We start from the raw sequence: 9,976 nt of genomic DNA, 5'->3' as shown, positions 1-9,976 counted from the left end.
AAATGGGATGGAAAAATAATCTATTTTAAGGAAAACACTTAGAACCAAAATTTGAGAAAATTATGTATATAAGTGCTTAAATTTTACTCATTTTTAAAACCGTCTTTAAAAGAAGAAGTAATTTTTCTTTTTTTATATCCACGAGTGTTCGGGCCGACTTACGCGAGAACATGTCTGACCCTACAACATTTGCGTGTCGAGGAAATTTGTAGAAAATCAATTTCTAGTTAGGTATCTATCATATATTGAACCCATAACCTCTTAATTAGTTATTCAGACTATGTCTCCCTTCTTATTTCGATTAAAAAAATGTATTCTTGAAAAACATTTTTTCTATAAAAAATCCAAAAGCACCCTTAAAATGGTTAATATTTATTTGTATTTAAAAGTTGGATTCTTTCAAGTTTTAGATCAAGGTTTACGATTCCGAAAATGGAAAATTTCTTCAGACCACAATGAAAAATACCAAAAATATTCTAGCCAACACACGATTAATTGGCCACACATGCTCATGAGTAATCTTCTTCTAAATGATCGTTTAGATTATGATACACGATGATATTGTGTTTTTTTAACGATGGAAAAAATGTTTCAATTTTAAATGATCGTGTTCACCATGCTAAACAATTGTATTGACTATGGTAGATCGTTTAGATCATATCCACACGATTGTGTAGTTCTTTTTAAGCGATGAGAAAAAGGCTTTAAATCTAAATGATTGTACTGGCTAAACAATCGTGTTGAATGTGGTAAATGATTTTTTAGATATTATCAACACGATTGTGTAGTTCCTTTTAAACGACAAGGAAAAATGGCTTTACATTTAAATAAACGTATTAATCATGATAAACAATTATTTAAAAAATGTCAAAATGATATTTAAATAGAAGAAAAAGAAGTAGTACAAGGACAAACTTCATGAAAATATTTTACCGGCTCTATCCACTTTTTTTTTTGTTAAGCTATCATAAATATTTTTGGATTTCTCTAAATTAACATTTTAGATTTTCCTAAAATAAAATATTTTTAAGTTAATATTCAGATTTCAATTTTATAGTTTATACTTTATTTTATATATTTTATCTAATTTTCAGCTAATTAAATATGTCCTTGTTTTTCAGATCTAAATACATTAACTTTAATAGAAAGTTTACAAAACAAACTACTTTCTTGATATTTAAAAATTAATCTATAACAAACACACTAAAGTATAATTTTAAATTTAAATTACAAAAAAAAAAAAAAAAAAAAAACTAAAAGAAATCGATTAGGTGTGATTGCTTACTAAAAATTATTATTAATTTGGTTATATTTGCCACCATTCCTCTACTTTAATAAAAATCGAAGATTTTCGCTACTACTTGAGAAATTGTATCAATTAATGTGAACGAAATTTCATAGCCAAGTTCTTAAAAATAAAGGACAATTAAATTTTGGTCAAATTGTTATGTGTGGAAAATTCAAAGAATATGACATTTAAAATAATAATAATAATAATAAAATCTAATGATGATCTTCTTCTTTCTCTTTAAATAGAGCTCCCCCATTTTCGTTCTCTCTCAGTTTTCTGAGAAAAAAGATTTCACTAATTTAATTACCTCTTTATTTCTTCCTCCTTTCAATCTCTTATTTAATTTTCAGGTTTTACTCATTAATGGGAACTGAAGCTCCACCTAGAACAAGGAATGACTGTGGCGACAAACATGTTGGTCTCTCTTTCGCTTTCTTTTTCAATTCATAATTGGATCAAATCCAAACCCATTGAGGGTTTTCTTACGGAATTTCTTAGTTATGATTTGTTTAGCTCAACCCAAATCGTCGATTTTCGTTGTTTGTTTTAGGGTTAAAGTTCATGATTCTGTGCCCCATTTATCAATCAATCTGTTTTTCTGCGTTTGTTTAACTCATTTTGAATTCCATCTTCTCATGATCTTCTTCTTCTTCTTCTTCTTCTTCTTTTTTTTGAAACTGTACCCATCTTTTTTTCTTTTATTGGATTTGGGATTCGCACTTTTATCGAGTTTAGTTAGTCTCAGATACTATTTTGTTATCGTATTTGTGTATTGTAATCTTTTTGCTTTTTTTTTTTCCCCTTGTTGCGTTCTGGTAGTTTGAGCTTTATTCTTCCTTTATTGCACCACTTTAACAAAACATGTATGGTTCCATATTAGAAGTGTCCTAGTGATAAAAGAGAAGATATATCTCATAAATTGACTAAAAGGTTATGAATTCTATTTGCAGTGGCCCTTACCTAACAATTAATCTCTTATAAATTTTATTTTAGGATTAGATGGTTGTCATTTGAAATTAGTAATAAGCTCCACCGACATCCATAGATTTAAAACAGATTGTTGTAGTTGGTTATGATTGTGGTGGTGAACATGATGTATAATTTGGGACAAAAAGGAAATATGATTCTTGGGATTCTTCATATGAACTATTTTAATTAATTTAATTATTTTTATTTGAACACTACGATTGAGAAATAAGAGTTTTCTAATTAACTTTTTGGAGTGATTTTAAAATGTTTGTCATGTTTAAAAAACTACTTTTAAGAGAAATCAAATTTGAGAGTATTTTAAAATCATTTGTAAGCATGTATTTTTGTCTGGTTTGTAACAGCAACAGTTTTAGTTTTTAGTTCATTTTTCTTATTATGATGGAAGATACATAGTTTTCTTATGAGATAGATAGGACCAACTGTCAAATTTCTTGACTTTCATGAATCGTGTCACTTTGTGTTTGTGGCCAATTTGTCCACACATTTGAATTGCAATATAGTCAGCAATATTGACTTTTAAGACTTCGCCAAAATGGTCTGTGGGGTCCAATTTCCACAAAAATATTTGGGTTATTTGTGCAGTTTGGATAATGAAAAGAGAACCTTTTTGCCACCCCTTTCAAAAATATTTGGAGAACAAAAAGCAACCCATGGTTTAATCATTACTTTAATCTACTTTGTCCCCCTAAATTATAATAATATCACTTTACGCCAATGAAATGGATGTGTGTTTACTATTTCTATTTATTACTTGCCACATTATGCTTTTTATTGAAAAATATTTGTAAAGAGAAATTTCTAGCATGAACACTTCAACCAATTTCAAACATCATCTTTATCTAGGTGTTCGTTTGTTAAGAGAAATGGATTAGAACACTTTTTTCTTTCATTGCTTTCTTTGTTTTTGGCTTGCCACTGAAATGTTTTCTTTCTGTTTGTGTGATTGATAGATGATCAATAAGACTAAGGAGCAAAAAGCAATAGATGATTGGCTTCCAATTACTTCTTCAAGAAATGCAAAATGGTGGTATTCTGCTTTCCACAATGTCACCGCCATGGTTGGTGCTGGCGTCCTGAGTCTTCCATCGGCTATGGCAAACCTTGGATGGTAATCAACTCAACTCGAATGGTAGAAAGAACATGATGAAACTTTAACTTAATATAAATGTAACCACTATGAATAGACCTAACAACGACCTTGATTATGAACCTGCAGGGGTCCTGGTGTGACTGTGTTGGTATTGTCATGGATTATCACCTTATACACATTATGGCAAATGGTGGAGATGCATGAAATGGTTCCTGGGAAGAGGTTTGATAGATACCATGAGCTTGGCCAACATGCTTTTGGTGAGAAATTAGGCCTTTACATTGTGGTACCTCAGCAATTGATCGTTCAAGTTGGTACCAACATAGTTTATATGGTCACCGGGGGGCAATCACTGAAAAAGTTCCACGACATCGTGTGCCCGAGCTGCAAGAGTATCAAATTAACTTACTTTATCATGATCTTTGCCTCGGTTCAATTTGTACTTTCCCACCTTCCTAGCTTCAATTCAATGTCCGGTGTCTCTTTGGCCGCAGCTGTTATGTCTTTAACGTATGATATGCTGTCAAAGAAAAGAACAAAAACCTTTTCATAATTGTATACATAATTTTATAGAATATACGCAAAATTGAGCTTGATTTTTTCATTATTTTGCAGTTATTCGACGATTGCTTGGACAACTTCAATTGCTAAGGGTGTTCAACCTGATGTGGATTATGGACTCAAAGCTAGTACCACAACAGGGAAAGTTTTTAACTTCTTGAATGCTCTAGGAGATGTGGCTTTTGCATATGCAGGGCATAGTGTGGTGTTGGAAATCCAAGCAACAATCCCATCTACACCAGAGAAGCCCTCGAAACGAGCTATGTGGAAAGGAGTTCTTGTTGCTTATATAGTTGTTGCTTTGTGCTACTTCCCTGTTGCTTTGATTGGATACTGGACGTTTGGAAATTCTGTCAAAGACAACATTCTGATCTCACTAGAGAAACCTGGATGGCTTATTGCATTGGCTAACATGTTTGTTGTTATCCATGTTATTGGAGGTTATCAGGTAGGTAAACTTCTCAATCTATGTCATTTCATCAATTTATATGAAAGGGCCTAAGGGCTACCTATTCGAAATAATTAAACGAAAAATAATTGTTTATATGACTGCAGATATATTCAATGCCAGTGTTCGACATGATAGAAACTGTATTGGTGAAGAAAATGCATTTCAAGCCTAGTTTTTTACTTCGATTTATTGCTCGTAACATATATGTTGGTGAGTAAACTTCAATCTTTATACTATGTATCAGACAAGGAAATGACCTGAATCATATAGCTGAATCTGATTTCGTTCTGCCTCTAATCTTTTTATCCTATGATTCACTACAGCACTTACAATGTTCATTGGCATTACCTTCCCTTTCTTTGGCGGTCTACTTGGATTCTTTGGAGGGTTTGCCTTTGCTCCTACAACATATTTTGTAAGCCACAACTTCTCACTTTTGGCCATTTTCTTTTTCTCTATTTTTCCAAGTATCTCAGTCAACAAACACAAAAAAGAAACCTACCTAAAGGAGCTTTTACAAAGAAGTTACAGTACACGCCTACTGATCCTTCTCATTTCATTTTGCTTTCTCAGATTCCCTGTGTTATATGGCTTCTCATGTACAAACCCAAAAAGTTTGGCTTATCTTGGTGCACTAATTGGGTAAAGTTCTTCTTGGACAATGCTTTCATTTGTTCTGTTGTCTGTTTCTTTATACAAATTCTTTCAAATACAAGTGAAGCTAACATCCTCAGTTCATTTTCGGTTTCAGATATGCATCATACTCGGCGTGCTTCTAACTGTCCTATCACCAATTGGTGGATTGAGAAATATCATAATTCAAGCCAAGAACTACCATTTCTACTCATAAATTGCCCTCCAGCTGCTCCAGAGTGAAATATGAATAAAGAAGCAGATGGTGCCTACTAAACTGTTCATAAGCATGTTTGTTGACTGATAAAAATGTCATATTTAGTTGAAGATTAGAAAGAATTTAAGAGTTCAAAACTATCTTAGATAAGGATTTACACTGCTTATTTCTCTCTTCAATGTCTTTGCAAATACCAGTAATTCTCATGTTCCAATTTTTTTATCTTCTTCCACAATCAATATAAAAATTTTGCTTCTAATTACTTGGCTTCAAGTCTCTCTTTTTTGTTTATCGATATCAGATACACAATAAACAGACGGGCAACAAAACACCTCAAAAATCCAATTACTCCATTCATTTTGTCATATTTTTTTTGCCATATCTAGCCTAGTTGTACAGCGCCAAAGAACAGTCAGAATCTATAAATTATTAAACAGATGTGTCAAAATCAGATCATACTATAAAGTAACACATGAATTCACAATATATATATCCATTCATTTTATTTATATATAAACAACATGGAAAAGAACAATAAATTATGAAGAAGAAGAAGAAGAATATAGATGTTAGATCCAAACGAGGAATGAAACAAAAACCACTAACCACAAAACTTCTCTTTTCACCATTGCGAGATATTGACACCATTTTCTTTGTGTAAATGATAAATGAATCAAACAGCAATGAATAGAAGGTGAAACCCAATTGCTTTCCCTACCTCTTTTTCTTCTTCTTCAGATGTGAGTTAATTCCTCTTTATCCATTGTTGCAGACCAAAAAAGAGAGAAATTTCAATATCTTTCTCCCTGCTTTCAATTATAAGAAAATCTAACTACCATTAAAAAAAAAAAAAAACAAAAGGTGAAGAAACCCCAATGGCTTCCTCCTACCTCCCCTTCTTCTTCTCCAATTTGCTGCTCCTTTCTCTGTATAACTCAATCCAGAGATTGGTAATCCACAAAATACTCACAGAAATGGCAGCAGCAACAACAAATATCCAAGACATCCAAACCCATGTAGGAATCACAGTCTCAGCTCCTCCATTGAAGAAGAACTCACCCATCTTGTAAAGAAAGTAAGGCCCAACAAATCCCCTCACAATCGAATACAACACATAAAAAGGAGGAGACAGAATATTATAAACTCTATCAGCAAACTCAACATCGGCTCTTCTGGCTCTAGCCAACGTCCAAACGTTCTGGCAAAAACTGGTAACCTCAGCGAGAATGAGAAGAACAAGAATCGCATAAGCGCCATAAGAGACAAGGTAACGGCAAGTAACGAAGACGAAAAGAGTGACCAAATGATGAGCGATGAAGAGCAAATCTGAAGGGAAGAAGATGAGATAATGCAATAGATCCATTAGAAAATAGGCGATGCTGTAATCGAGGACAACGTTTTGAAGATCTGAGTTGGGTGAGGCAAAACCACGACCGGCGTCGGAGAGAATGGCGCCGGAGGCTAAGAACACGGCGGGGGTGCCATGCGCGAAGGAAATAGCGCAACTGGCAGCTTCTGGTCGGACCTTAGGGCTCCAATTGCGAAACAAAAGGAAATAAGCAATAATATAGATCGTGAAGAAGATTGAGAAGAAGAACGGGAGAGGGTTGAGATGGGTTTCCATTGAAACCCGTTGTCGTGGTGTGATCGGAATCGGAATCCGAAGACGAAGAACTCCGATGATCGAGAAAAAAATTGAAAATTGGGGAAAAGGGAGGGAAGGAATTGGGATTTTTCAGCACAATCAAATCGAAATAGAAAGAGCGAAATGGGCTTTTCTTTTGCGGAGAGATCGAAACCTAAATCAATAAACAATCAAAGAACGCAACTTTTTATTTATTTATATATTGAGAATCTAATAAAGAGCCACTGAAAACGTTGTACCTGTATTTATATCATTACCATAAGAACAAAACATTATTCAAAATTAACAAATTCCTCTCTAAGAATGTTCATAGGGTAATTGTAATTTTAAAATTGCACTTTTGAAATTTTAGCATACAAATTGATAATTAGAATTTGTTCAAATTTTGTGATGTAAACCCTCGTTGAAAATTAATGTTTTAAGAATGGAAAAATCATTTAAAAAGGACAAAATATAGTTCAAAAAATGTAGGGAGGAAGATATTAATTTCATTGGGTCCAGAAAATCATTTTAAGAATTCTTTTCAACATAAATGATTGAAATATCTATGTATACCTTCTGGAAGAACCTCAATATAAATCTTTATCCCTATGGTGGTATTTAAGTATATTCCCCTACAAGATACCCTCTTGTACTACGTGTTAATAATACTTTTAAAAGTTAAAAAGAAAAAAAAAACTCTTAAACTTTCAAAAAGAGTTCAAAATTACTTTTGCAGTTAGATTTTGCTGGAAATCGTTAATATTTCGTGTCGAATATATTTCTAAAATAGTAAAAAGTTGAAAAAATTAACCTTAAACTTACACATTTTTAAAAAATGATTTTGAAATTTTGTGAAATTTGGTGGAATTTTATATCTGAACTTAAAATTTATTTTAATTTGGCTGATGAAAAAAATCGTGTAAAAATTGAAAAGATGGAAGAACATGAGAGTATCTATACGAAAAATAAAATGAAAATATATATGGTCTTGTTTGATAATTATTTTATTTTTTATTTTTAGTTTAAAAAATCAAGTCAATTTCCTTCCTGTTTATGTGATTTGCATATTTCATAGGTTGAATTTAAAAGTTAATTTTGTTAAAAAAGAAGATAACAAATTAAAAAATTTAAGAGTAGAAGTAGTTTCTATAGACTTCAAACTAAAAACTCAAAAACCAAATCATTACAAAATTAGGGTTATATAATTTGTTTGTAAATTGATTCTTTACGAATTTGGGAAAACTTCAAATAAATTGGAAAATTGCCAACAATAGGTCAATTTTGGAGAGATTGATGACTTTTAGGATTGGGTTTGAAAAAAAGTTCAGTTTTAGGACAAATTGGGTATAAAAGGTTATTTTGGCCCTTAATGAAAAATTTCCCTTCTACTTAACCTAAAACACAACAAAAAAATAAATAAAATAAAATAAGATAAAAACAACAACAAAAGAAAAGAACTCGCTATGCGATAAATCAAAGGACTATTGCCGAATTTTAACATTGATAATGGACATAGATGTGAAGTTTGTGTTGAATCAAAGTTTACTAGAAAGTCATCTTCATCTCTAGAAAGAAGTCATGAGTTACTTGATTCAATCCACAATGATGTATGTGACATGAAAAGTACTATAACATGTAGTAATAGACACTTTGTCACACATTCATTGATGTGTAATAAATATTCCTACGTATATTTATTACGTAGTAAAGACGAATCCTTTAATGTTTTAATAAGGCAGAAGCTAAAAATCAACCGGAGAAATAGATGTCATCTCATAATTTCACAAGTGTGAAAACATGGTAATGAAAAGAATCACTCATCTTTGTGTAGCTTCAAGAAATAGAAACCCCTCTTTCTCATGGATGTAGGTCGTAGTTTGCAGTTTGTCGAGTCACGTACATCTTCGTGTTCACAATTTTCCTCTCATTTGCCACTCTTGCTAGCATGTGTATTTCTTTGTAAGGCCCTGATCGCGTTCTTCCTTACGTAATGGGAATGCATGTGACAGAGAACTGATTATGCGACGACGGCTATGTGAGGAACTCTTATGCGTTTTGAACTTATTTCACTGGGAAGTAGTGACGTCACCTTGTGTAAGGAAGTCGGTGATTGATTTGACCTTGCTGCCCAATCCAAATTTAGGATAAGAAGTGGCAGTCACATGTTGCGTTCTGACATTGGACCATTCTCACTACCGGAGAGACTTAAATAAATAAAGGTCGGTCATTTTAAAGTTGTTTTACTATGAGCTTACTTAAGAAAGAATTGAGAGAATTTTCAAGATTTCTAGAGAACTTAAATCTAGCAAAGAGTTGAAAGGAAGTGCTCGGCTAAAGAGTTAGGCGAGAAAGCCAATTGATTGTGAGTGATTCTTCTTTAAAATGTTTTTTTTAAAATTTCCAATGTGTTTACATCCTTAAAGATATTTCCATTAAAACCCTGAGATGTATGATTTCTATAATGCTTTCCATGTTGGAATTTATGTCCTAAAACTCGTAGTTTGTAATCATATTCTATTCAATAAAGTCGTTATTGAGAAATTGAATACTATAATCTTAGATCCAATAAACTAAGATCCCAAGGCTATTTTTGAGTAAACTTGAACTTTATGTAGAGACATAAACATGGATTAAGTTCGAGTAAATAGCCTAAATAGTCTTTAGTATATGAATAAAGGTTGGGCACCTTATTTAGAGATATTATGGATGTGGCCCGCTTTGTCGTTAATACAAACGATGTAATCCTGAATCGTTCATGTAAAGACATGAAAGTGACTAATAAAAGGTTTACATATATAAGACAAAACCGTGAAAAAGTCACTTTTACGTTATAACACTGTTTACTGTTTAGAACTGTCTATCTCGATTATTGATGACCTAAGTAACTTAATCTTAATGCTGAGCTAACTGTGAATCCCTGTTCACATGAGATTATCCTTAGATCTGCATAGGTGAGGACAACTCATTAGTGGCCCAATAAGCCTTCCATTTCAGGGGTAAAATTGGGTGGATAGTTGGGAACATAGGGTGCAAGACGAAATTCACTCCTACCTGTTTTAGAGTAGATAGGTTGTTCCCTTAAGGATTGAATCCAAGTCTCGAACAAAGGGGCCCCA

At 32.6% G+C, this 9,976-nt stretch overlaps 2 protein-coding genes across 3 annotated transcripts; one reads left to right on the top strand and one right to left on the bottom strand.

Annotated features, from left to right (window-relative positions):
* The first annotated feature begins 1,370 nt into the window (after positions 1-1,370).
* On the top strand, positions 1,371-5,492 carry LOC103491767 (lysine histidine transporter 1-like). 2 transcript variants are annotated; one of them, XM_008451841.3, is made up of 8 exons: positions 1,371-1,705; positions 3,232-3,389; positions 3,498-3,881; positions 3,987-4,380; positions 4,488-4,593; positions 4,707-4,798; positions 4,957-5,025; positions 5,135-5,492. In XM_008451841.3, exons 1-8 carry the CDS (start codon positions 1,655-1,657, stop codon positions 5,231-5,233), a joined length of 1,353 nt encoding a protein of 450 aa, XP_008450063.2. In that variant the 5' UTR covers positions 1,371-1,654; the 3' UTR covers positions 5,234-5,492. The 2 variants fall into 2 exon arrangements, with proteins under 2 accessions (XP_008450063.2, XP_050942812.1); XM_051086855.1 differs by having other exon boundaries at positions 1,552-1,709.
* A 218-nt stretch (positions 5,493-5,710) lies between these two features.
* On the bottom strand, positions 5,711-7,285 carry LOC103491768 (TLC domain-containing protein At5g14285). The gene has a single exon (XM_008451843.3). The coding sequence runs from the start codon at positions 6,855-6,857 to the stop codon at positions 6,120-6,122; it is 738 nt and encodes a 245-aa protein (XP_008450065.1). The 5' UTR covers positions 6,858-7,285; the 3' UTR covers positions 5,711-6,119.
* Positions 7,286-9,976: the final 2,691 nt, after the last annotated feature.

The sequence above is a fragment of the Cucumis melo genome, chromosome 6 (assembly GCF_025177605.1).
Source record: "Cucumis melo cultivar AY chromosome 6, USDA_Cmelo_AY_1.0, whole genome shotgun sequence".
Classification (NCBI taxonomy): Eukaryota; Viridiplantae; Streptophyta; class Magnoliopsida; order Cucurbitales; family Cucurbitaceae; genus Cucumis; species Cucumis melo.
The sequence above is the reverse complement of the archived record's forward strand: the minus strand, read 5'-3'. Positions and strand labels throughout refer to the sequence as shown.

Bases quoted from the DNA above. Each gene is read 5' to 3' on its own strand.
- LOC103491767 (XM_008451841.3), top strand. From the start codon at position 1,655: ATGGGAACTGAAGCTCCACCTAGAACAAGGAATGACTGTGGCGACAAA. The intron at 3,390-3,497 runs GTAATCAACTCA...ATGAACCTGCAG, and splicing joins GCTATGGCAAACCTTGGATG to GGGTCCTGGTGTGACTGTGT. The intron at 4,799-4,956 runs GTAAGCCACAAC...TTGCTTTCTCAG, and splicing joins TTGCTCCTACAACATATTTT to ATTCCCTGTGTTATATGGCT.
- LOC103491768 (XM_008451843.3), bottom strand. From the start codon at position 6,857: ATGGAAACCCATCTCAACCCTCTCCCGTTCTTCTTCTCAATCTTCTTC.